General features: G+C 41.0%; 1 protein-coding gene across 1 annotated transcript in view; it reads right to left on the bottom strand.

Annotated features, from left to right (window-relative positions):
* The window catches only part of LOC124555480 (cytosolic 10-formyltetrahydrofolate dehydrogenase), a 178,702-nt gene that overhangs the window by 107,800 nt on the left and 43,005 nt on the right, over positions 1 to 27,897 (bottom strand). The window contains exons 2-6 of the mRNA XM_047129404.1: positions 26,942 to 27,083; positions 24,535 to 24,769; positions 11,446 to 11,611; positions 10,896 to 11,000; positions 5,764 to 5,988 (exon numbers count right to left, since the gene is read on the bottom strand). Coding sequence (XP_046985360.1) covers positions 5,764 to 5,988; positions 10,896 to 11,000; positions 11,446 to 11,611; positions 24,535 to 24,769; positions 26,942 to 27,083 — 873 coding nt within the window. The remainder of the gene's footprint in view (positions 1 to 5,763; positions 5,989 to 10,895; positions 11,001 to 11,445; positions 11,612 to 24,534; positions 24,770 to 26,941; positions 27,084 to 27,897) is intronic.

Below are 27,897 nucleotides of genomic sequence, written 5' to 3' on the forward strand. Positions count from 1 at the left end.
GTTCATAGTGGCTTAACCATGTTTCTATTTTTTTTACTCATTATTAAACCTACTACTGCATTACCCCTATCTGATTTCGTATTTACAAACCTGTATTCACCTGACCAGAAGTCTTGTTCCTCCTGCCACCGAACTTCATTAATTCCCACTATATGTAACTTTAACCCATTCATTTCTCTTTTTAAATTTTCTAACCTACCTGCTGGATTAAGGGATCTGACATTCCATGCTCTGATCCGTAGAATGGCAGTTTTGTTTCGTCTGATGATGACTACCTCCTGAGTAGTCCCCACCCGGAGATTGGAATATTTTACCCAAGAGAATGCCATCACCATTTAACCACACAGTAGAGCTGCATACCCTCAGAAAAAATTATGGCTGTAGCTTCTCCTTGCTTTCAGCTGTTCGCAGTACCAGCACACAAGGCCATTTTGGTTGATGTTACAAGGCCTGATCAATCAATCATCCAGACTGTTGTCCCTGTAACTACTGAAAAGGCTGCTGCCCTTCTTCAGGAACCACATGTTTCATGTTTGTCTGGCCTCTCAACAGATAACCCCTCCATTGTGGTTGCACCTATGGAACGGCTATCTGTATCCCTGAAGCACACAAGCCTCCCCAGCATTGGCAAGGTCCACAGTTCATAATATAATTAGGAGAAAACAAAGTAAGCATATAAAGAAAGGAAAAAGTCCACAATTCTGTGTCATGCAATCTACAAATAGTGTATGTTTGAGGATTAAAGAACGATCTTCATCTCCATATAAAGTTATTTAGAAATATTTTCAAAAACTCTAATCTGAGCATATTGTGTTCAGCATCATTTCCATGCCAAACATGAAACATCATTCAAAATAGTGATTAGAGTCTTCTGGTCTTGTGCCAAAACAAGTAATGTCAATTTTACTTCTGGGAAGTTCATGGCCAGTATTCTCTGGGGAGTAAATAGGATTCTTCTGCTTGATTATCTGAAAAGGGTCAAACAATAAATGGCAAATACTACAGAAATCTATTGAACAAACTTCATACATCCATAGTTAAAATGGAGGACAGTGGGATGTCAGCTGGTATAAATTTATATTAAAAATGAAGAATTTCCTCCATCTGTATTTAAGGTGTCAATTTTATTTTGGCAACTAGTTTCAACATTGTAAAAACATCATCTTCAGGCCCACGCACTTGATGGCGTCAACAAGTTCGTGGGCCTGAAGATGATGTTTTTACAACATTGAAACTAGTTGCCAAAATAAAATCGACACCTTATATACAGGTGGAGGAATTTCTTCATTTTTAATATACACTACTGGCCATTAAAATTGCTACATGACAAAGATGACATGCTACAGAAGCAAAATTTAACCGACAGGAAGAAGATGCTGTGATATGCAAATGATTAGCTTTTCAGAGCATTCACACAAGGTTGGCACCAGTGGCGACACCTACAATGTGCTGACATGAGGAAAGTTTCCAACCGATTTCTCATACACAAACAGCAGTTGACCGGCGTTGCCAGGTGAAACGTCGTTTTTTTTTATTGGATTGTTTGGGGGGAGAGACCAAACAGCGAGATTAGGAAAGGACGTGGAAGGAAGTCGGCCATGCCCTTTCAAAGGAACCATCCCGGCATTTGCCTGGAGCGATTTAGGGAATTCGCGGAAAACCTAAATCAGGATGGCCGGACGTGGGATTGAACCATCGTCCTCCCGAATAAGAGTCCACTGTGCGAACAACTGCGCCACCTCGCTTGGTGAAATGTTGTTGTGATGTCTCGTGTAAGGAGGAGAAATGTGTACCATCACGTTTCCGACTTTGATAAAGGTCAGATTGTAGCCTATCGCGATTGCGGTTTATCGTATCGCGACATTGCTGCTCGCGTTGGTCAAGATACAATGACTGTTAGCAGAATATGGAATCGGTGGGTTCAGGAGGGTAATACGGAACACCATGCTGGATCCCAACGGCCTCGTATCACTAGCATTCGAGATGACAGGCATCTTATCCACATGGCTGTAACAGATTGTGCAGACACGTCTCGATCCCTGAGTCAACAGATGGGGACGTTTGCAAGAAAACAACCACCTGCACAAACAGTTTGACGACATTTGCAGCAGCATGTACTATCAGCTCGCAGACCATGGCTGCGGTTACCCTTGACGCTGCATCACAGACGGGAGTGCCTGCAATGGTGTACTCAACGACGAACCTGGGTGCACGAATGGCAAAACATCATTTTTTCAGATGAATCCAGGTTCTGTTTACAGCATCATGATGGTCGCATCCGTGTTTGGCGACATCGTGGTGAACGCACATTTGGAAGCATGTATTCGTCATCGCCATACTGGCGTATCAGCCGGTGTGATGGTATGGGGTACCATTGGTTACACATCTCTGTCACCTCTTGTTCACATTGACAGCACTTTGAACAGTGGACGTTACTTTTCAGATGTGTTACGACCTGTGGCTCTACCCTTCATTCGATCCCTGCAAAACTCTACAATTCAGCAGGATAATGCACGACCGCATGTTGCAGGTCCTGTACGGGCCTTTCTGGATACAGAAAATGTTCGACTGCTGCCCTGGCCAGCACATTCTCCAGATCTCTCACCAACTGAAAACGTCTGGTCAATGGTGGCCGTGCAACTGGCTCGTCACAATACGCCAGTCACTACTCTTGACGAACTGTGGTATCATGTGGAAGCTGCATGGGTAGCTGTACCTGTACACGCCATCCAAGCTCTGCTTGACTCAATGCCCAGGCGTATCAAGGCCGTTATTACAGCCAGAGGTGGCTGTTCTGGGTACTGATTTCTCAGGATCTATGCACCCAAATTGTGTGAAAATGTAATCACATGTTAGTTCTATTATAATATATTTGTTCAATGAATACCCGTTTATCATCTGCATTTCTTCTTGGTGTAGCAATTTTAATGGCCAGTAGAGTAAATTGAACAAACTCGTTGAAAAAGTATGTTAGATGAAACCTGAATCACAAATGAAAAATATCTTCCACCAGGTAAACTAAATGTGCTTTAACAATTGGGAAAACTGTGGTGTTTGGAGTAAAAATTGTTGGAACATCCAAACTGTCCACAGGAATGCCACACTCTGACTTTCACCTGCTTTTACCTGTAAAACATTTGACTATAGAGTGTTTCAAGTACCATGCAGAGATTACGGCAGCCAGAAATGGATGTTTTGCAGACCATCCATAATTCCACTTCAATGGTGGAATCTACTCATTGTATAAACAATGGACAAAGTATGTTGGTCCACAATGGTACTATGTTGTAAAGTAATAGCATTTTTTACTGAAAAGTGCACACTTACATTGCAAGGCCAAGGATTTTTAACTTTTAACTCTTTAACTGGAGTAACAGCTCACAATGAATGTCCGAAGGTAAGTTGATGATGATATCGTTGCCATCGTCATTGTCTACGTCGCTGTTGTCGTCGACATAATCACAGTCGCCATTGTTGTCATAATCATTGTCATCATCACTGTTTTATTTGGTCTGAAGACTGATTTAATACAGCTCTCTACACCAGTTTATCCTCTACAAGTCTCTTCAACTCCCCATAATTATAGCAATCTACATCCACTTGAATCTGCTAACTGTAGTTGTCTCTTGGTCCCTCTAACAGTTTTTATCCACTTTACTTATCTTCATTGGCAAATTGACTATTCCTTGATGCCTCAGGAGAAGACGACTTACTACAGTCAAAACTAGTCATGTCATTTTATGTGTTGCATTCACTGACCAACTGTTGTGCTGAAAGCCACTGTATTTAAAACAACTGATCTAATATGTAGCCTGATAACGGAAACTTTTAAAAGGTTAAATATTCCTGAATATACTGAGGTCAGGGGCATTATAATTAATTTTTGCCATTTCATTAATTTTGGATTTATTGAACAGAGGTCTGACTGGAAACACTTCTTCCATTTTTCCCTGTGCTGATCCCATTGATCTGACCCCCTAATCTTAAACACTAATACTGTATCATGAAGCACAAACACATTTCACATCTAAACCCACTTACATGATGATGTTCCTTAAATTTGCATTCTTATCATTTAAAACACATTTCTCATCTCTCTAATTTGTACAGCTAATTACATTTTGACTAGTTGTTATTGCAGTGTGTTAACCTCAAATACAACTGCAGTGAAACTTTCAGAGATGATAATCGTGGAAATGCCCAACACAGTGCCACAGAACTCAAAAAGCTAGTGTGGTTTAGATACAAAAATAAAGTTTTTTAATCTCACTACAACAGCCACAACAATTTTTCTTTGCAGCTGCTCAGACATAACTTTTTTTCTCACAGCAGACATCACATAAAGTGAGAGCTTCTGTGAAGTTTGGAAAGTAGGAGATGACGTACTGGCATAATTGAAGCTGTGAGGATGTATCGTGAGTCATGCTTGGGTAGCTCAGTTGGTAGAGCGCTTGCCCGCGAAAGGCCAGGTCCCAAGTTCGAGTCTCGGTCTGGCACACAGTTTTAATCTGTCAGGAAGTTTCATCACAAAGTGTTTGTACTGACCCTTTCTCTGATATAACTTGCTATTTCAACATTTATTTCCAACCAGAAAAATCATCAGTGTCATGGAAGTCTTATCTTCACTGATATGGCATAACCACGGGTAGAATTGAACCAAAGACACACAAATGCTGTTTAGTACAGAGACTTTCATCATACATGGGCCCCTCTGTATCTTTGGGCTTTTGGTTCTTTGTCCTCATGCTGATTAACAATATTTCCTTTAGCAGTATATGACGTTAACAAAATACTTGAATTACAGAAGAGCATTACTTCAACATACAAACTTTTATTCCTCACCAGACACAACTGAAGCACTTATTTTACATTCAAGGCCATCATTTCAAGCATTTCACTAAGACAACTGTTTCACTAGTAATAAAAATGAGAAATCCTTCAATATTTCTATGGTCTATTTCTGACATCAATACTCATCTCCCATACCTTCTGGTTTTAGTACCTTCTCTTCTCCACTTGTGTCTTTCTAACAATTTCTAAGATGTCCTGACAAAAGTTCCTGAAGAATTAAGTCTTTTGGTCACATTTTCTGTGAATATTTTAATAGTGTGTCAGGTCAAAAGATTGAATCACACTGTTACATTGACACTTAAATGAAAACTAATTCACACTACATCAAGCAAACAACGCAAATGAAAAAATCTTGTTTGGGCAGTGCATTTATCCATATGTCAGTAGACATGCAATTAGTTTCATTTCACATGCAACACTGACAGAATTATAGCTTCTGTGACAGCTTACACTGTATGCTGTTTTTACTTCGTCCACAGTGCTACAGACTTCACACGAAAACAGGGATGGCATTCACAGCATCCACAGACTACTGTAAATCTTTTCAATATATTTCTGTTAACAGGTAAATCATCTTTTTGCAGTTACATTATGATGTAACCAACAGATTCAAATCCAAATGCTGAAAAACAATTTATTCTGACAGTATCTTTTATTGTCATAAAAAACTATTCATAAATAAAATGATCTACTATCTATTCAAGAATAAGAACCTAGACAATTTAATTATAATTTTGACTGTTACCATGCCATCCTCTGAATAAAGTCACATTAAATTAAAACCTGAAGAGTTCTTCTCAATTTTATGTAGCAACTTACATTATTTGGGTACAAGATTACAAAGATTCACACTAAGCATATAATTAGCATTTATTCAGATATTTCAAATACATATACCAGCTCAATACTCACCAGACCTCCATCTAGGCCACGTAGTAGTAACCCACCAGAATGAACAACACCACATCCTGCCATGCCATCAATAGCCACTTCATTGCCGCTAGGTTCTTTACCATGCCATAAACTCGAACCAAATAACTTCACCTCTCGACCATCAATAACAGTCCATGCTCCAGGTGAGCTATCCATCCCACGAATAAAATTATGTATATTTTGTACTGGTTGATCCCATTTCACCTATTAAATATTATGTTTGGGCATTAATGACTCATAATCACCTTGATTTGCAAACACTGCAAACAGTACACTCTCAGACAATTATATTTAAAAAATATGCACAATTTAACTGACACCGGTAAAAAGAAAACTACAGTTTACAACATCAAAGCAAGAACAGCAACTGTGGAACTACTAACTACACAACAGATGGCAACTTTTATAATTTTTATCATAATCATCACCAACAGCAGCAGCAGCTTTGGTCTTAGGCCCATTCTTTTTCCTTATTGGACTTTATAGATTTTAAGGACAAATATATTTAAACAGAACTGAAAGAGATACAAAACATATTAAAAAGGTGTATCTACAGATGACGTATAGTGTAAGATACAATGAAATGAGAAATGACTATAATATGAAGACAATGGCAGGACCTGACTACATTACAAAGGAGCAGATGCAAGAGTTAAGTGGCATACGCAAGGTATCAAATTGCTCTCATTTATATTTTAATGTCCTCTTTAATAGTACAGAAACAGAATGCACGAGGAATGTTCATTGCTCCATAATTTGTTCCACAAGTGCATCTTTTGACTGCTCTACCAGCTTTCTGATTTTCGTTGGGTGGCACATGCCCTAGTATCCAGCAGTATGAGACAAGAATGGCATGCCCTAGAATGGAAAAATGTTATTTGCTTTAAACGTTTTTGTCTGACAACCTCATGGGCACCAAAGGAACAGTTTGTCAAACCTGCTTTCAACCAAAAACGGCTGGAATCTTTAAGAACTCAGCATCTGCCAACACACAAGGGACATACACATAATTGGATTCCTACAGTCATTAACCCACAAGTACACTTTGAAGAAAAAGAAAATGTATAAGGTACCACAATTTTTTCACCTGTGCATTGTCTCTTTCTGTGTGCTACGAATAGCTTAATCTCATAAATACCAGTGTGTCTGTTGTACCACTGTGTTAAGACCTCTTTGTTAGCACTGAATTGTGGCTACAGCTTCCTCATATTTTGCTTCAGATGATAATTCATCTTATGCCACTTTATGAAAAACAGATGAGGAATGCAATGAGAGCATAGGAATACGTATTTTTAACTTATCTCGATGATCTGTCAAGGGGGAAGGGAGACCCGGGGGGAGGAGAGAGAGGGGAAAAGAGGGTGATATATATATATATATTGGAAATCAGAATGGCTGACTCTAAAGGGAAAATAATTGAGGAAAGTAATTCCAATATAAAAGATGCCACACTTTCGTACGAGGGAAATCCCATAAGCAATGTTGCCTATTTTTTTTTTATAAGTACATAGACCTGTTTATTTCTACAATGGTTTACATCAGTTTACAGCTTGAACATTTAGCTATTTTTCAACATAATCACCATTTCTGTCAATGCATTTTTGTAGACGGTGTGGCACTTTTTGTATGCCAATGCGATACCATCTCACCACCATGCTGTTATGAACCCCTTCTTTCACCTCGTCATCGGAGCTGAATCGCTGAGACCACGATTAACGCTGACAGGTACTGTGAGACTCTGAAAAAACTCAAATGGTCAACTCAGAATGGGAGGAGAGGAATGTTAAGCAAGGGCGTACACATTTACCATGACAATGCTTGCCCACACATCGCTTGGCAAACTGTAGCTCTCCTGCAACAGTTTCAGTGGAACATAATCACCCACCCACCCTCTATCACCCACCCACCCTCTAGTCCTGACTTGGCACCCAGGGACTATCACCTGTTCCCTAGGTTAAAAGAACATTTGGCCGGAAAGCGATTCAGCTCCAACGACGAGGTGAAAGAAGAGGTTCATAACTTTCTGAAAAGCATGGCAGTGAGCTGGTATGGCATGGGCACACAAAAACTGCCACAGCGTCTACAAAAATGCTTTTACAGAAATTGTGATCATGTCAAAAAATACCTAAATGTTCACAAATAATAGGAGACCTTACTTTTGGGATTACCCTTGTATTTCAGAGCACCTGAAGAACACAAGAAGGAGCTTCAATGCATTCATTAAAATGACTTACATGAAACTCAGAATCACACCATTAGAATATTTAAAGTGTAAGCCACTATCCCATCTTTCTGCAACAAATTACACACATCAAAAAAAGTTTTGCATCACCCCAGTCCCCAGAACTCGGGAAGATAGTTGTTGACTGTGGATATTGTATCACAGAAACAGTCCCTTTGACTGTTCTTATGTCACTAACCCAGCACCAAGATGTAAACAAAAAATGGTTCAAATGGCTCTGAGCACTATGGGACTTAACTTCTGAGGTCATCAGTCCCCTAGAACTTAGAACTACTTAAACCTAACTAACCTAAGGACATCACACACATCCATGCCCAAGGCAGTATTCGAACCTGCGACTGTAGCAGTCGCGCGGTTCCAGACTGTAGCGCCTAGAACCGCTCAGCCACCCCGGCCGGCGGATGTAAACAACCATGCATGAGCAGCACCTATTAGATGGGGGGAGGGGGGAGAGGGGTCTAACAGCCTACCAGTTCTAGTCATTCCACCAGGAAGGAGGTACATGGCTCGTGTTGTCTGTAGTTCAACCATGCTTAGATGGTCAATACTGCAGTTTGATTGCATCCGCATTTTTATTTTGTGCCAGGAAGGGCTCTCAACAAGGGAAGTGTCCAGGCGTCTCGGAGTGAACCAAAGCAAAGTTGTTCAGACATGGAGGAGATACAGACAAACCGGAACTGTCTATGACATGCCTCGCTCAGGCCGTCCAAGGGCTACTACTGCAGTGGATGACCACTACCTACGGATTATGGCTCAGAGGATCTCTGATAGCAACACCTCCATGTTGAATAATGCTTTTCGTACAGCCACAGGACTTCTTGCGCAATAGGTGGCATGATGTGCAACTCCACTCCCAACATCCATGGCGAAATCCATCTTTGCAACCATGACACTATGCAGCACAGTACAGATGGGTCCAACAACATGCCGAATGGATCGCTCAGGATTGGCGTCACGTTCTCTTCACCGATGAGTGTCACATATGCATTCAACCAGACAATCGTCGGAGACGTGTTTGGAGGCAAACCGGTCAGGCTGACTGCCTTAGACACACTGTCCATCAAGTGCAGCAAGGTGTATGTTCCCTGCTGTTTTGGGGTAGCATTGTGCCGATGTACGCTGCTGGTGGTCACAGAAGATGCCGTAATGGCTGTACAATACGTGAATGCCGGCCTCCGACCGATAGTGCAACCATATCTGCAGTATATTGGCATGGCATTTGTCTTCATGGATGACAATTCGCACCCCCACCGTGCACATCTTCTGAATGACTTCCTTCAGGATAACAACATCACTCGACTAGAGTGGTCAGTATGTTCTCCAGACATGAACCCTATTGAACATACCTGGCATAGATTGAAAAGGACTGTTTATGGATGGCATGACCTACCAACCACTCTGAGGGACCTACACCGAATTGCCATTGAGGAGTGGGATAATCTGGACCAACAATGCCTTGATGAACTTGAGGATAAAATGCCACGATGAACACAGGCATGCATCAGTGCAAGAGAATGTGCTACTGGGTATTTGAGGCATTGGTGAGTACAGCAATCTGGACCACCGCCTCTGAAGGTAACACAACATGCAATTTGTGGTTTTCATGAGCAATAAAAAGGGTGGAAATGATGTTTATGTTGATCTCTATTCCAATTTTCTGTACAGGTTCTGGAACTCTCGGAACTGAGATGATGCAAAACTTTGTTTGATATGTGTACTTGAGAAAACATAACCCTTTTCTGTGAATAATGTCTCATATCATTTCTTCTTTCTAAAATACAGTTATAATTTAATGAAACATATAGTGCAGAAAATTTTCCAACTTGTATAATAAAACATGGAACAGTACTACAGCACTTTAGTCTGTTGATGTATGAATTATGACACTATATTTTACACTTTTCATATGGGAATAATGCTTAATAACAGAATGGAGAAACTTCTTACAAACATGTCATGAAAGTTCATAAAAAGGTTTATGAATTATCCTTACATATTGACTGGTCATAACTGACCAACCTCTACATGGTACAGCAAAGGCCAATTGAAGTACAATTCTGAGAATTTATTGTATCCTCAAAATCTTCAGTACTGGTGGAATCATATTTTCAATCTCAAGACAAGAACACTAGTTTCAATGAAAAGGGGATGCAAAACAAAATAATATTTTTTAGTGTCTAGGCTTTTGTGGCTGGACTAATTTCTATAAAATTAGTCTAGCTTGTAGACCACACCATGCTATAAAATGATGTATTAACATTTCAGCCCCTATTGTAAATCACCTTCATTAGGATATGTAATAATATTGCACATCATGAAGAGGATCACTTATCACAGTAGCCGACACATTGATGGATCATTTAACGACATAATGTGGGCTACAACTCAAGAATTTTATGAAAATATATTATATATTCCTCAAAATCATAAGTTAAGTGAAGTAAAAATGTAAATAATCTTGTTTGTAATATGGTATACAGCTTGTAGACTCTGAAATGCAAATGATTATGCCAATCAATCATCGGGATGAGGCAGGTGGCTGACTTTCATTCATTGGCAGGATACTGGAAAAATGCAGTCAGTCTACAAAGGAGAATGCTTGCAAATCACTTGTGCTATTATTGCTCAACTGTGTGGGGCCCATAGGGCTACCATGGGATACTGACTGTAAACACAAAAAGACAGCATTAATAGGCGCAGGCCTGTTTGACTCATGGGAGAGTAGTTTGGAAAGTGTTTGACACTTACAAGCACCCACCAGTACAAATGATGCTTAGTACAGTTCAAGTATGGAGCACTAACATCTGCACAAGTGAGAAGTTTTAGATGTGCAGACTGTAGTGAATAAATTAGTATACTCTACACTTGCCTGTTGAAGTTCTTTCTTACTAAGGGATGGCTCATAAGAAGCTCCTTCTTCAGACTGCTTGATGCTCGGAGCTGTGCCATTTGCCACCATGTTAACAGCTTCTGCCTATTACAAAACAAAAAATGGAAAAATCTCTTTTCAACATTAGAGTGCATTTTATTGTGTGTGTGTGTGTGTGTGTGTGTGTGTGTGTGTGTGTGGTGCAAATAGTAATTAGTTTTAAGGATAACAAAATAATCAAGTGACAAATGAATTAAAAACCCTGCAACTTACTATCATTTTTCTGCAAAAGACACTATAACTACAAAATAACATAGGCAACTATTTGTTGGCAAGTAATAATCAGTCTGGAAAAGCAACATCCATCAGCTCCATCTTTACTATGATCCCTATAAAGCCTAAAGCAGATTGTACTAATACAAACACTATTTTCAGAACAAAGACAGCCAACAAATTGTTTATGCATATTAATCATTTTTTTCTGTAATATAACTTAAATATATTTTCAGCTAATTATATGTGACATTAATGTGAAATGGCAAACACTCACCATAGCTTTAATTCCCTCAGGATACAAGAATTTGTTATAGAGGGAGTCAACTGTATCATTGGGCTCAACATCACAAGCTCTTTGTAGGAGTATTGGACCAGTGTCTAGCCCATCATCAGCCCAGAAGACAGAGAAGCCAGCAACTTTGTCCCCAGATATCAATGTCCTAAAATGCATATTTCACAATTGGTGCTGCTCATTTTAATTATTAAAATTTTTTGATTAACAATTAAATTATCACCCAGTATAATCTATTCTTGGTAGGCATATTTAATGTTGTAACAAATCATTATTACATTCCAAACAACTTTGTGAGTCGTCGTGTGGTTGGATGCCTCAGATACAAATTATATTTGGCAGTTAACAAAATTAATAGCAACAGTTGTCAAGGTGATATGAATACTTTTAGTTAGAATCTCTTTCAGTAAATAAAAATCAAGTATAAATTGCACAGTACAAAATGTTAAAAACTGAAATAAAGCTAAGCTAACTGGAAAAAGCACGAAGAAAAGATGTTTGAAAAGTTCCATCCTCTTGAAAGCAGGATCACTGGACAGAACACTTGCTCAGTTGGAGCAGATGTGGGAAGGAACTGACCTTGACCTTAAGAAGGAAACAATCCAAGATTTCACTTTAAGAGATATAGGGAATGATACAAAACATAAATTTTGACGGGAAGACATTGAACTGAAACACATTCTTCCTGAATACAAGTTCAGTGCCTTAACTACCTGGTGGACTGTCACAAGCATTGGTTCTATATGCAGCAGGATGAAGAACTGTCACTATCTCTCTTTATAAGTCTAAATTACTCCAACATTAGAGCCACTGACATTACGCAAGGTGTACATATGTGTCTTGATTTCTTCAAACGTGTACTGCGATAATTTTAGTTGTGATCCTTTCTGCGATGCATAATCTCTTTCTCAAAGTAGATACTAAACTGAACACTCATTGACACAAGCTATATTTTTTGTTGTAGTTGCATAGCTGCAAATAAATTTCTTTCAGTGTATTCTTATTCACACTTAACAAAGTCAATAAAAGAAGATACTTTGCCATATACCTGAAAAACTTGTCAACCTATGAGACACTGCTTATAAATCTGAATCAGTATCTCAAACAAATACTGCAGGCAGAAGACATTGTTTGTTTGTTCATTGTCTTACACATCTAACATGTTCTGGTTTGTAACATATATATCTGTCGTGTGAACAGACCACTGGAGTGAAAACAATCTGAAAACCATGCCAAAATGGGAAAATTGTCAGATATGCAGTACTATTCAACCAGTGATTTTTTTTGGGGGGGGGGGGGGGGGGGGATTGGGTGTAGTGGTCGGGGGAACACAGCATACTACTGTCTTAAAATGTTACATACAAACAAAGTCAGAATCTTAAATTTCCCTTCTGCACATTAACCAAAAACAGAAACAGATCAAAATGGAATAGTTGAGAGCCACTGTTGCTATCTACAACTACATAACACTCTGCAAGCCACTGTAAATTGCATAGTGATGGTACATTTACCAAAATTACCATTTTTTGTTTTCCTAACCCATTCTTACATTGTGTGTGGGAAAAAACAACTGTCCAGATACCTCTGGTTATGCCCTAATCTCTCTATCTTTTTCTCATGATCTCTATGTGAGATATACATTTTTGGTAGCATAGTGGATGTACAGTCTTCTTTAGATGCAGAATCTCTAAATTTACCTACCAGGGTTTCGCTAAAACTATGTCGACTTTCTTCACAGTATTTCCATATAAGTTATCTGCACATTTCTGTTACACATTAGCATGGGCTATACCAACATGTTAAGATCCTATCATCATGTCTCTGAATTTGTTCAGTGTCTGGTATCAGGACTCCAGATACTGTAACAATATTCTGATGTACTGTGTGTTATTTCTTTTACAGATGCACAACATCCAACATATCTAAGTCTTCCATTCGCCTGCCCTACTACTGATTTTAGATGATTGTCTCATTTCATATTCTTTCTTAGTATTACCCCTAAGTACATTATTTGATGAGCTCAGGATGTGATCAGACACCAAATGGAAATTTTCTCCAAGTATTCCTGCAGTTCCTAATGACTGTCCAAAAATGACACTTTTCTGTACACAACTGCATCATTAGCAAACAATCTTACAGTGCTACTGATCTTATCTGATAAATCCTTTATGTACAACAAAGGCATTAGAAGTCCTAGTAAACTTTCTTGCAGCACACCTGATTCTACTTTCATTTCTGTGGAACATTTTTCTGTCCAGTATAACATACTGGGTTCTACTAGACAAATATTCCTTGAACCCTTTAAATATTTGTCATGGTATTCCATATGATCATATATTGGTCAGTATTTGATGATGTGGTACAATGTTGATTGGGTTACAGGTATCTACAAAGATGGAATTGACCTTTTCACCTGCATCTACTGTTAGCAAGGTGCCATATATTAATAAAACAAATTGTGTTTTTATTTTTTTGCTGAATCCATGCTAATCCTTTGAGAGAAAGTGATTTTCCTCCAGGAATTTTATACCGTCTGAGCTTCTAATCTATTACCCTTTTTAGAAAAAAGAGTACGTTGGATTCTTTTTCGGCAACATGGGTGTGATGCCACGTGCTCTTTTTTTAGTCTTACTTGTTTCTCAGTAACAGGATGCTAATACTGATATTACTCATTTGTGAGTCTGTGCATCAGTCAAACATTGGTAAGGTGATAGTCTCTTGCATGAACACATTTTTAAATGGGTAGGTTATAATTTCTGCTATCCATCTGCTGTCATCAGTTTCTGTACGAGAATGACCCACAAGAGCTTGAATAAAAGTTGGATCTGGGCATTAACTTTATGTATGATCAGAACTTCCTATGATTTTCTAATTAATCTTTTACCACAATCTGAGTGAAAATTATTCTAGGTTTCATGCATGGCAGTTCTTAAGGATGCACGAGGTGCTATTAACTTTTCTCTATCAGTATCCCTGCAGTCTCTCATGTAGCAAGAGCATAGTAGTCCCTGTCATCGCAACAAAGTGAGTCTTTACCATCTTTCATTACTTTACTTGGAATGTACTTATGCAGGCAGCAGTTTACAATGTCTTTCAACTTTAAAACAATTTTTCTACATTTGCCAGATCTGAACTAGATGTACCTTGTTCATCTTTTAAATAAGGTGACAGTGACACTCTATCAGTTCAGTCAGACACAAATACTCTCCCAGCTTTCTTAATGACCGCTTAGCCTTTGCCAAGTCCTTTAACAGCATCATCATCTCTAATCCTTCTTTCATTGCTGACACTCTTTAAAAGATTGGGTCTGTTTGTAACTAAGAGGTGAAGAATATTTATTTTGTATGTGGGCTACTGGAACAGTTGTTCAACGCAGTTGTCAGATAAAGTTTTCAGTATTACTTCACAAGACTATTTGTCTTTAGCACCAGTAACATATGCATAATTTTTCCAGTCTATGCTGGATGGGTTGAAGTCACTCCCTACTACTACCACCAACATATGGTGAGGGGTTTTCCAAGCTACTGTGTTTAAGCTGTGTTTGAATGACTATGACCAATGTGCCTGAATCTGATAGTTGATTGACACACCCTGCTATATCCATGAGTTGCCAGATACTGGTGCACACATCAACAAACAGGCAAGAAACGACGACGATGCAAGGCGGGAAGACCACTTGCAGTCGGGACTCAAACCTACGCTAGAGTCAAGCAACAGAGCAGACAAATGGCAGACCTGACACAAAGCAACGTAGGCTACAACAAAGTGCAATGAACTTTTGACACGACGCTGTCAACAAACAATACAAATACACTCCTGGAAATGGAAAAAAGAACACATTGACACCGGTGTGTCAGACCCACCATACTTGCTCCGGACACTGCGAGAAGGCTGTACAAGCAATGATCACACGCACGGCACAGCGGACACACCAGGAACCGCGGTGTTGGCCGTCGAATGGCGCTAGCTGCGCAGCATTTGTGCACCGCCGCCGTCAGTGTCAGCCAGTTTGCCGTGGCATACGGAGCTCCATCGCAGTCTTTAACACTGGTAGCATGCCGCGACAGCGTGGACGTGAACCGTATGTGCAGTTGACGGACTTTGAGCGAGGACGTATAGTGGGCATGCGGGAGGCCGGGTGGACGTACCGCCGAATTGCTCAACACGTGGGGCGTGAGGTCTCCACAGTACATCGATGTTGTCGCCAGTTGTCGGCGGAAGGTGCACGTGCCCGTCGACCTGGGACCGGACCGCAGCGACGCACGGATGCACGCCAAGACCGTAGGATCCTACGCAGTGCCGTAGGGGACCGCACCGCCACTTCCCAGCAAATTAGGGACACTGTTGCTCCTGGGGTATCGGCGAGGACCATTCGCAACCGTCTCCATGAAGCTGGGCTACGGTCCCGCACACCGTTAGGCCGTCTTCCGCTCACGCCCCAACATCGTGCAGCCCGCCTCCAGTGGTGTCGCGACAGGCGTGAATGGAGGGACGAATGGAGACGTGTCGTCTTCAGCGATGAGAGTCGCTTCTGCCTTGGTGCCAATGATGGTCGTATGCGTGTTTGGCGCCGTGCAGGTGAGCGCCACAATCAGGACTGCATATGACCGAGGCACACATGGCCAACACCCGGCATCATGGTGTGGGGAGCGATCTCCTACACTGGCCGTACACCACTGGTGATCGTCGAGGGGACACTGAATAGTGCACGGTACATCCAAACCGTCATCGAACCCATCGTTCTACCATTCCTAGACCGGCAAGGGAACTTGCTGTTCCAACAGGACAATGCACGTCCGCATGTATCCCGTGCCACCCAACGTGCTCTAGAAGGTGTAAGTCAACTACCCTGGCCAGCAAGATCTCCGGATCTGTCCCCCATTGAGCATGTTTGGGACTGGATGAAGCGTCGTCTCACACGGTCTGCACGTCCAGCACGAACGCTGGTCCAACTGAGGCGCCAGGTGGAAATGGCATGGCAAGCCGTTCCACAGGACTACATCCAGCATCTCTACGATCGTCTCCATGGGAGAATAGCAGCCTGCATTGCTGCGAAAGGTGGATATACACTGTACTAGTGCCGACATTGTGCATGCTCTGTTGCCTGTGTATATGTGCCTGTGGTTCTGTCAGTGTGATCATGTGATGTATCTGACCCCAGGAATGTGTCAATAAAGTTTCCCCTTCCTGGGACAATGAATTCACGGTGTTCTTATTTCAATTTCCAGGAGTGTAGACACCATAGAGGAGTACCAATAAATAACAAAGCTCAGTCACTGGCAAGAAGTCATTAGTATGGCAGAAATAAAAAAAATGAACGCTATCAGATGAAGGACACAACTGACTGAGGTGTCCAGATGTGGTGGTATTTATGCCGGAAATGAGGGGCACTACTGGCCGGTGTATTCATGTGGCAAGGCGGTGGTGCACTCACTAGAAGAGTGCAGCACTGTGGCGACACTGCCCTCTATCAGCCATCTAGATCCATTTGTTCTGATGGACATTCAAACAGTTCCGCCCCCCCCCCCCCCCCCCCCAAAAATTGGTGCATACAGATGGAAATACCCCAGACAGTGCAGTGGAAGGTGAAACAAAGGTATGGATGAAGGTGCAGACGCATCGACAGTAACCTGTGGGGTGGAAGTGTGGTTGGCAGTGTCCAATAGAACATTGTTTGAGATGGGCATCCCAAGGGGAACGACTGATACCACAGGGAGCTAGACAAGAGTGCCTGGGTGACAACAGGATGTCTGCAGTAGCCGCCCAGAGTTTTAGTCATTGGAAGAGGGGGCGGCAGAGGGGATGCTTATGTCAGAGGCCTAAACTGGTTGTGGTGACAGTGCTTGAGCCCCTTCTGTGTTTGTACCAACGTAACTCATCGTCCATGAGTGGACATTACTGTTGCTGGTGTCCAAGCCTCAGCACTCCCAGAGGAGCATGCCCACTCCACCGTGCCAGGGGTGTAACTCACGGAGGGATGCGAGTCAGGCTCTGACAGTGACGGTGTCAGAAGATGAAACAAGGTCTGAGGCTGGTGACCACGGAGGAGCTCCACAGGGCTAGGATTGTTAATCGGTGTGGTGCAATAAGTGCTCAAAAACAAAATAAGGGCTGTTTAGTGGCAGAGGATTCGACAGCTTTCTTCATCTGTTGCTTAAAAGTCCGGAGCAGATGTTCAGCTTCACCACTGAAGGAAGGGTGGAACAGAGGGCTACAGATATGTTTGATGACATTGGCAGCACAGAAGTCCTCAAAGGCAGAGGCCGTGAATTGTGGGCCACTGTCAGAGGCCAATGTGCGAGGCAACACATGGCCGAAACTTAGGATAAGGCAGTAATGGTGGCCCTGGTTGTGGTGGATGCCATTTGTATGACATAGGGGTACTTCAAATAAGCATCCACAATGAGCAACCCCATAGAACGTAAGAATAGGCCTGCAAAATTGAGATGGATGTGGTTCCAAGGGAGGCAAGGAGTAGGCCAGGAAGCAGAGGATTGAGGGGGTGCTGACCAGTGACGGGCACATGCTGTGAAACTACGGACTACCTTTTCGATATTGATCCCAGGCCAGTACACATGGCAGTGTGCCAGCATCTTCATGTGTTACATGCCCCAATGACTCCAGTGGAGCAAACGCAACACCCAATGATGCAATTGTGCTGGAATAACCACTCAATGCGCATCTGTCTCAGTATCCAAAAGGATGACACCATCCACAACCGAGAGGGAGTGAGAAAGCTGTTTCCAAGGGCAGAGCTCTGTCGTCAAATGATGAGGAGATAATGGGGCCAGCGATGGATTATATAGCGATGGACCTGCCACATGATGGGGTCTCGGTGCACTGCGGTGGCAAGACACTTCGCCATAAGGGGAAAAACTGTCCAACATATGTTGGCGTTCAGCATCGATGTGGAGGCAGAGCACAGGTTGAAATCTGGATCCAGGCCAGCCAGTAGATGGGACAACATTAGAACGCTGGGCTGTCGGCTTGTACCGGATAGTATAACTGCGGGGACAGGAACAATGCCCAGTGCTGGAGACATTGTACTGTTCATTCTGGGTGATTGGAATGTGGCCTGAATAACACCACCAACAGCATGTGATACGTTATTAGAGACAACTGTGTCCGCAAAAGGTAGACATGGAATTTCTTGACTGTGAACACTATTGTCCAGGGTACCTTTTCGATTTGTGAATAGTTGCACTGTGCTGGGGTCAGGGTCTTGGATGCATATGCATGAGGCTGTTCAGGACCATCCTTATTCCTGTAGATCAGACTGCTCCGATACCATAAGTGGACGTATTGGCAGCCACAACCAATGCGCGGTCAGGACAAAAGGGCATGAGGCAGAGTGCGAATGTCAGCATAGTTTTCAATTTGATAAAACCCTGGCCGCAGGCACGGTCCAGATATAAGAGAACCCCTTTTCATGCAATTGATTGAGAGGTTGTGCCATGTGGGCCACCTGGGGTAAGAATTTAGAATAATAGGTAAGCTTGCCCAAAAATGCTTGTAATTCGGGTAAGTTCATCGCGCTAGGTAAAGAAGTGATGATGGCAATTCTGATAGGTGGGGCAGATACCCTCTCTGGAGATCCAATGTCTCAAGCACTCCACCACTGGCTGAAAAAATCTGCCCTTTTCCAAAGGACAACACAGGCCTGCATCCCACAGAGTCGTGAACAGGGTGCGGAAGTTTTGCAAATGCTCTTGGTGAGAGAATTCTGTGACAATAAGGTCATCCAAGTAATTGACACAAGCTGGAATATGCTGTATCAACTGTGTGAGAAATCACTGGAATATTGCAGGGGCTGGGGAAATGCTAAGGGGCAAAGCTGGCACTCATCCTACAGTGATGATGCTGTGGTGGCACATGTGGTGGTGTGTGAACTGCTGCCACATGAGGCCTTGCCACGAGTCATTCATTAGGCACCGATGCAACGAATGAGCAATGTGCAAGATGTCCTGTGCAAACCTCTGGGTCAGGTGCCAGTTGAACCACCACATCCCAAATCAAGGAATCAGCAAGATGTAAACAACCACGCATGAGCAGCACCTATTAGATGGGGGAATGAGGGGGGGCGGTGTCTAACAGCCTACCAGTTCTAGTCATTCCACCAGGAAGGAGGTACATGGCTTGTGTTGTCTGTAGTTCAACCATGCTTAGATGGTAAATACTGCAGTTCGATCGCATCCGCTTTTTTACTTTGTGCCAGGAATGGCTCTCAACAAGGGAAGTGTCCAGGCGTCTTCGGAGTGAACCAAAGCAATGTTGTTCAGACATGGAGGAGATACAGAGAAAGAGGAACTGTCGATGACATGCCTCGCTCAGGCCGTCCAAGGGCTACTATTGCAGTGGATGACCGTTATCTACGGATTATGGCTCAGAGGAGCCCTGATAGCAACGCCACCATGTTGAATAATGCTTTTTGAGCAGCCACAGGACGTCGTGTTAAGACTCAAACTGTGCGCAATAGGCTGCATGATGTGCAATTCACTCCCAACGTCCATGGCAAGATCCATCTTTGCAACCACCACACCATGCAGTGCGGTACTGATGGTTCCAGCAACATGCCAAATGGACCGCTCAGGATTGGCATCACATTCTCTTCACCGATGAGTGTTGCATATGCCTTCAACCAGACAATCGACGAAGACGTGTTTGGAGGCAAACCAGTCAGGCTGAACGCCCTAGACACACTGTCCATCAAGTGCAGCAAGGTGTAGGCTCCATGCTGTTTTGGGGTGGCATTATGTGGGGCCGATGTATGCCACTGGTGGTCATGGAAGATGCCGTAACGGCTGTACGATATGTGAATGCCATCCACTGACCAATAGTGCAACCATATCAGCAGGATATTGGCGAGGCATTCTTCTTCATGGATGACAATTCACGCCCCCATCTTGCACATCTTGTGAATGAATGCCTTCAGTATAACGGCATCGCTCCACTAGAGTGGCCAGCATGTTCTCCAGACATGAACCCTATCAAACATGCCTGGGAGAGATTCAAAAGAGCTGTTTACAGACGATGTGACCCACTCACCACTCTGAGGGATCTACACCAAATCTACGTGGCGGAGTGGGAAAATCTGAACCAACAGTGCCTTGATGAACTTGTGGATACAAGAGGACGTGCTACTGGGTATTAGAGGTACCAGTGTGTACAGCGATCTGGACCACCACCTCTGAAGGTCTCACTGTATGGTGGTACAACACACAATGTGTGGTTTTCATGAGCAATAAAAAGGGCGGAAATGATGTTTATGTTGATCTCTATTCCAATTATCTGTACAGGTTCTGGAACTCTCGGAACTGAGCTGATGCAAAAAAATTTTTGATGTGTGTGTATAAATAACAGCAATTTTCCAGTATGCGTGCGTGCACACACACACACACACACACACACACACACACACACACACACACACACACACCATTGAAAATGGAAAAAGATAAATGCCATCAAAACAGTGCCATGCACAGATGAGCCGTTTCCTTTGATTTACCAACATTGCCATTTCGTTTGATTTACCAACATTGTGCAGAACTTCATTGTTGCACCAAGTGATATGGTTTGCTGTCCGGACCTGACACATGAAACCAACTGCGCAACCTTCTTGTCGATTTGACAATACTATGCCCCGTCATCCGTGTAGCAGCAAGGACCTAGGTGCAGCAGTCAGTAGCCAGTCACATTCATAGCTAATTTGGTAGTTACTTTTCTACAGGCAGTGACACTGTTTAAGTAAACTTGTGATCATTGCTGATTTGCTAACATTTACAGTGTTATCAATGAAGTGTAAATATGAAGGAGAGAAAAGAATTTTTAATAAGGAGTGAGAGGAGTAATTCCTTTTTGCAGAGAGTAAAGGTTAACCAATGTGCCTTTTTTTGTCAAATGTGGCAACGGCCTTGCTGCATTGGAAACACCGGTTCCCATGAGATCACCGAAGTTAAGCACTGTCGGGCGTGGCCGGCACTTGGATGGGTGACCATCCAGCCGCCATGCGCTGTTGCCATTTTTCGGGGTGCACTCAGCCTCATGATGCCAATTGAGGAGCTACTCGACTGAATAGTAGCGGCTCCGGTCAAAGAAAACCATCATAACGATTGGGAGAGCGGTGTGCTGACCAGCTGCCCCTCCTATCCGCATCCTCAACTGAGGATGATACGGCAGTCGGATGGTCCCGATGGGCCACTTGTGGCCTGAAGACGGAGTGCTTTTTTGTCAAATGACATTGTAACAGTACACGGTCAATAATCTCAAATGCCATCATGACACTAACCACAGTAGTTTCAGGAGAGACTCCTCATGGTTCTCAGTCAAGGAAAGCTAAATTGCCATCATTAAAGAAAAAATTTCAAGGGCAGGGAAGGGTTATGATCATGTTTACCAAGGAAACAGATTTAGTGAGATGGCTATCAGCATATAATGTTCTAGGTACATTTTTATAATACTGGATCCAATAAAGCAATTTCTGCAAGAAAAGAGAAAATCTTTCTCTCAGGTTGATGACCCACAGTGGCTGTTAAATATGACCTTTTTACTGGTGATGTTCAGGATTTACAAACACTAAATACAACATTACATGGGTGAGACAAACTCATCTCTGACCACATTCAGTGTACAAATTTCATAAAAAATTAAGACTCTATTGGAAAATCCTTGAGACTAAAACATTAGCTCATTTCATATGTCCGAAGAAAAGCCTTCCTTTAGTTCAGGTGCAAATACAAGATTGATTAAATGGAACATCTGCCCTTGCTGAAGAAATAAATGATAGGTTTAGTGATTTAAGGCCACTTAAACCTTCATTTTCATTCTTGGAAAATCCTTTCTCTGTTGATGATGTGGAAGATGGCTGCCCCATTTCACTGCCAATTATTAAGGATTCACCGGCTGTACAGTTTGAGCTACTGGAACTTCAAAAATATGAAGGGCTAAAGGGTTTGAAATAATAGTGGTTGTTCAACTGTTGAATTTTGAAAGAAGGTTCCAGAGGAAAAATATGCACTAATAAGAGTGTGTGCCAAATAACTGATTTCTATTTTTGGGACCACTTATATGTGTGAATCACTGAACTCAACACTCAAGTTTATCAAATCTAAATCTCAATATCAGTCTATCAATCTGCTCTATCTGATGAACATTTAAGTGAACGTGTACAAATCGTGCTCACAAAGTATCAGCCACATTTCAAACAGCTCACAGCAAAAGTAAACACTCAAAAAAGCACATCATAAATGTAACTTCCGATTTCTTGATGTGTTATAAAATAGTTCAATAATGTTATTTTTAAAATAGTGTTTCTTCATTCATGTTAATTACTACTACCTAAAAAATTTGGCTCACTTTGAAACAGCTCTATAAGTTTGCGGCTCGCAAAGGTGTAAGGTAAGTGGTCTTTGCTGGTTTAGATCCTCCACTTGGCTCCAGACCAGAGGGCCCCGAGGAGTTCTCAGAAGAATGCTGCAAATCAGCAGCTGTGCAGGGACCTCACAAGTGAGTCTGGCTACCTTCACCACTTCTACCAGTCTTTGGAGAGAGCTTTGATTGATTTCAGCACCCAGCCATGTCATAAGTGCCAACGTGGCCTATGATGTTCAGCTGAGTGCAATCTTTACTGTCAGTTGCTCCCAGGACAGCCTCCTCCACCTTATGGACAATTCCTCCTATGATACACACAGAATGTACATTTGGGTCATTCCCTACCCATGACACTATTTTCTGAAGAGGGGTCAACATGCATCTGACATTGGGATGTCTACCACCACCACCCCTCTTTCCCTCCATGGATGCCCTGAATCTGAAAGAGAAAAGACTCTCACATGAGCAGAAAGGGCAAGCTCTAATGGCTCTGTCTCATTACCAGCAGAAGACAAAAGAGTGTTTGGTAGATATGAAGGGCTAGCAGTTTAGTCATTAGTTACATACAACCTTCCTTACAAAAATACTCTAGATCTGAGCGCGTCCTGTCAGCCACCATCAGATGACTGCTTGAAACCAGCTCCCGTAGCACCTTGCCTACAGGAGACCACACTAACTCTCTCAAGTGAATTTCAGTAAAATGTGCAACCCTTCTTGCAGAGTATCCTGTGTGCATGTTTCTCTAAGGCTAAAGAGGAGAAACAAATTGTGCAAGAGCCTGAAACTCTTTTTGTATCAGTTCTTGTGTGAGCCGTATCTGTTTTATCTGTTGTTATATGGATCAATTTCTCTATTTTTATTGAATACTGTTGAAATTAGTGTAAACGAATCAAGGCTTTATAACAAAGTAGTACAATGAGATGATAAACTATGTTTTCCTAAAATGGTACATAGCCAAATAAGTATCCAGCCACATCAATATAAGGAAATCAACACCATCCCTACTTCACAATTAATAGTGCTCTTTACTCTGACAGCCCATAACTCTTTCCATACAAAACTATTTGAACTAAAATCACATTCCCCTAATCTAAAACTGTATCAATGCTGATATATTAGCAGAATCTGTAAGTCTTGTCATCATGCAGTTCCATATTTGTGCTATGTGTAAATGAAAAACGATGCAGAACAGACTCTAACCAAGTGGATATTGACAAAAGAGTAAATATTACAAGACAACCCATACATGTAACATTTTCTTTTTCCAATAATTGATTCAAGTTCTGTGCCCATAAAAATGCAGGATATATTAACTAACTCTCTGCACATAAGCTTTATCTGTAATGAAGTTCAAATGCAATTCCTAGTGCATCTCGATGAAGTGAACATGAGTGTACCACAAACATTACATCACAATACTTTTGCAAATTATCAAATGGTATTAATAAACTGCTGCCCCACCTCTCCCTGTTTTGTCTCTTTCCCATAAACATATTCCCCAATCAAGGTTTTTAACTTCCTTTCATATTTATTTCATTTATACTACAGAAAATACCCATATTATGAAAATACCTATAATTTTTTACACATCTGCTTATTTAATGGGACAGAACAGACACTAAAGCACACTAATCTAACAATAAATTAAGCTTTCACAACTTAAGTATTCATTAAACAACAGTTAAAACAAGACATACTTACCAGTTTATTGCACTAACTCCTCTGTGCTTTGGTAATAAAGATGGGTGATAGCAAATGCTCTTATGATCTGGATGATTAATAACATCCATAGGAATAAACTGTGAGCAGAATGGCAACACATTAAGATCAGCATCTACACTTTTATATTTATTCACTATCTCTGCCAATGGCTGACCACCTTTCCTCCATGCTTTAACTTTGAATACTGGTGTCTTATCAGCTGCAGCAGTGGATGCTACAAATTGATAATAAGTCTCTTAGAAAGTTATTTCAACATTTCACAGCAATTGAAGAGCAAATTATATGAAAGGCTCATAACTACTGTTAACCTTAACTTAAACTCAAAACTAATATTAAAACAAGAATAGTCAATTTTGGCATTGGCAACCACAGTACATGGGACAGCAGTACACTAGTGTACTTCCTAATAATTACACTACATCACAACATCTACAATTAAATTCAGAATCTCTCCAAAGTGTCTCATGAAACAGGTCCAAACATACAATAAAGGTTTGAATATCATGTGAAAATTTAAAGCTTTGCGGAAATTTGTACTTTGGCTTATTAATTAATTTTACATATGTGGAGTAAATGCCTTTTGCCTTTGTGCTAATTTTCATTTTTATTCTAACCATTAATAACATGAATATTACATTACTCAAAACATATACTACTCCATATTGCAAAAGCAAAATTGCAAACATTTTCTGAAACACCTGAGAAAATGTTCCGGATGACTCTTAGACACTGTGTATAACAACAGACCAAAAAACTCTTAAAAATGACACAGTCTTAATATGACAGATTGAAATACCCATGAATGAACTTAGGAGAGTGATCATATTTAGTTACGTGTTTCAGAGAACATATTCACAAAAACCTTAAGATGTGGAACATGTCAACTGAACAAATGTAAAACATTTAGAGAAAGAGAGAGAGAGAGAGAGAGAGAGAGAGAGAGAGAGAGAGAGAGAGAGAGAGAGAGAGAGAGAGAGAGAGAGAGAGAGAGAGAGAGAGAGAGAGAGAGAGAGAGAGAGGGGGGGGGGGGGTGGGGGGGGGGGGGAGGAGAGAATAAGAAGAAGATGGTTCAGCAATGTGTCATGCTTTAGAGCAAATTAGTCCACATTCCAAGTTAAGACGAAAGCAAAAGTTGATGACTGATGGATGAGTACAAATAAATTACACAGTAATATACAAAACATTATCCCAAGGTATAAAAAAACTCGCAGATTTCACACAGTTAACAAATCAAATGCATGATGATTGTGTGTGACAATTTAAAACTGTGTGCAGGACTAAGGCTCGAACCCAGGCACTTATCTTTTGAAGGCAGTGTTCTGATGCTTAAGCCACTCAAACATTGATCACATCTAACTGAATGTGCCCAAAGCATGTACACACGGCTCAAATGGCAGAGCACTGCCTATGAATGCAGGTATCTTGGTTCAGTTCCTGGTTTTGCACACAGTTTTAACTTTTGATGTATGATCAACATAGTGCATAGTGTACGCAAAGCAAGTAGTAAATTAATGTCATCTCAAACATACAAATGTTTTGATAATTGGCTCCTCTGCAAGTAGTTCATACCTGGACAATGATGATTAGTATATACACCACACAAATTTTACATCACAGTTAGTTACACAGACTGTAACTAACCATGGGTACTGAAAGAAGTCTTTAGTGTTCTTTGGTCTGATTAGGATCTGGGGATTTTGTTGCACATGGATTTTGCATTTCTAGGCAAACTGTGAAAAAGTTTCATGTCTTACTTCTGTCTACCACTGTTCACTTTTTTCACTTTTACATCTGGTTTCCTCCATTACTTATTCCTGGGAGAGAAGGTAGAGTGTTTCTTTTCTGTTCTATCAAAAAATTAGGCCATCCTACAGACAGTGGATTTCTTTCAGCTACTGCCAAGTGTATTGGGAAAAAACGTCCACCACATCTGAGTTACTGATTTTACTGAATGTGGGTTTCTTATTCTAATATGAGATCAAAAAGCAATCAATGGTGATCTTATTGAATAAATAGATGCATCAAAGCACTTGGTGCAATTCATGAGAAGCTAAAATTGTTCATTTAAGATTTCAGGAAAGCTTTATTAATGAGCAAGAATACTCCTTTCTCTTTTACTTGGTGAACCCCTATTATTATCAATCATTAAATGCTGTCAGAAACATTCTGTATCTTGTGACATACAACTTACATTTTTTGAATTTGACCATAAATGAACCCATCTTTTAACTTTTATATTAGTTTTAGATGTGTGGACATACATTAAACTAAATAACAATGCAACAACAACAAAATCATGGTTCTGAAAATCAGTAATTATGTTCTACTAAAGTATTGTCCATTAACCTAGTATTGTGAGGATGTTTAAACATTAAAATGTGTATACCTAAAGGATCTTCCCTGTTTCCTTTGTCTGGAATTGTGAATACTCCAACAATTTTGTGTCCATCTTTCTTCAAAAGTCTGTAGACTTCAGCTGCAAATGTACTCTGTCCAATCACAGCAATTTTTAATTTGTTGAAGGTGCTCTGAAATGAGAAAGTTGTAATGAAATATTAGAAGTTACAGTTGTGCACTGTAGGCCTATGCAGCATCTGTAATTTTATAGCTGGCCTATTGTTGTAGATATAATGAACAGCAAGCACAACTGTTCTGCTTTCATGCAGAACATTACAGTATGACAACTGCTCATACATCAAAATCCAATGAGACTGAAAGTGTAATTCAATTACTGACACCTTTTAGACAATGTTACAACCTCTGCATAGAAGGATAACTTTGGTGCCTTTGTTCATGAGTAAATAATGACAAAATTTTTCCATTCCTGTGTATAGCTCTACTCCAATGTATGTTTGGTCATAGTTATTGTAAATACTGTCCTAATGAATTTTGTAAACCCATATGCAACTGTGTCAAAGTTGTCAACAGAGATAACTTTTACAGTTTTAAGTCAAGAATTGCAAGAGTAAGAAGATGACATGTTTATGTGTGCTTGGTTCTCAATTTTAGAATCAGATGTGTACTAGAAAATGAACTTATAACCTGAAACCTAGGCTGTGCAGTAATAACAAAGTTTGTGAAACAAGGATAACGAGTGTTTTGTGTGGTTAATGAGAAGTGTAATAGTTAATCTGATCATAACTTTGATGGCAATTAATGTAATGAATACATATGCTGCCCATTAAAATGCACCAAATATGTTTTAAAATATCTAAAACTTATTTGGTCTTCTATCATAATTTACACTCAAGTTATAAAGAATTAATTTGTGATGTACAAGTTCTCAGCACTCTAAAATGCATGTCATTTTCTCAAAAATTTTGTCAGTTGTGTAACAGGTTT

The sequence above is a fragment of the Schistocerca americana genome, chromosome X (genome assembly GCF_021461395.2).
Source record: "Schistocerca americana isolate TAMUIC-IGC-003095 chromosome X, iqSchAmer2.1, whole genome shotgun sequence".
NCBI lineage: Eukaryota > Metazoa > Arthropoda > Insecta > Orthoptera > Acrididae > Schistocerca > Schistocerca americana.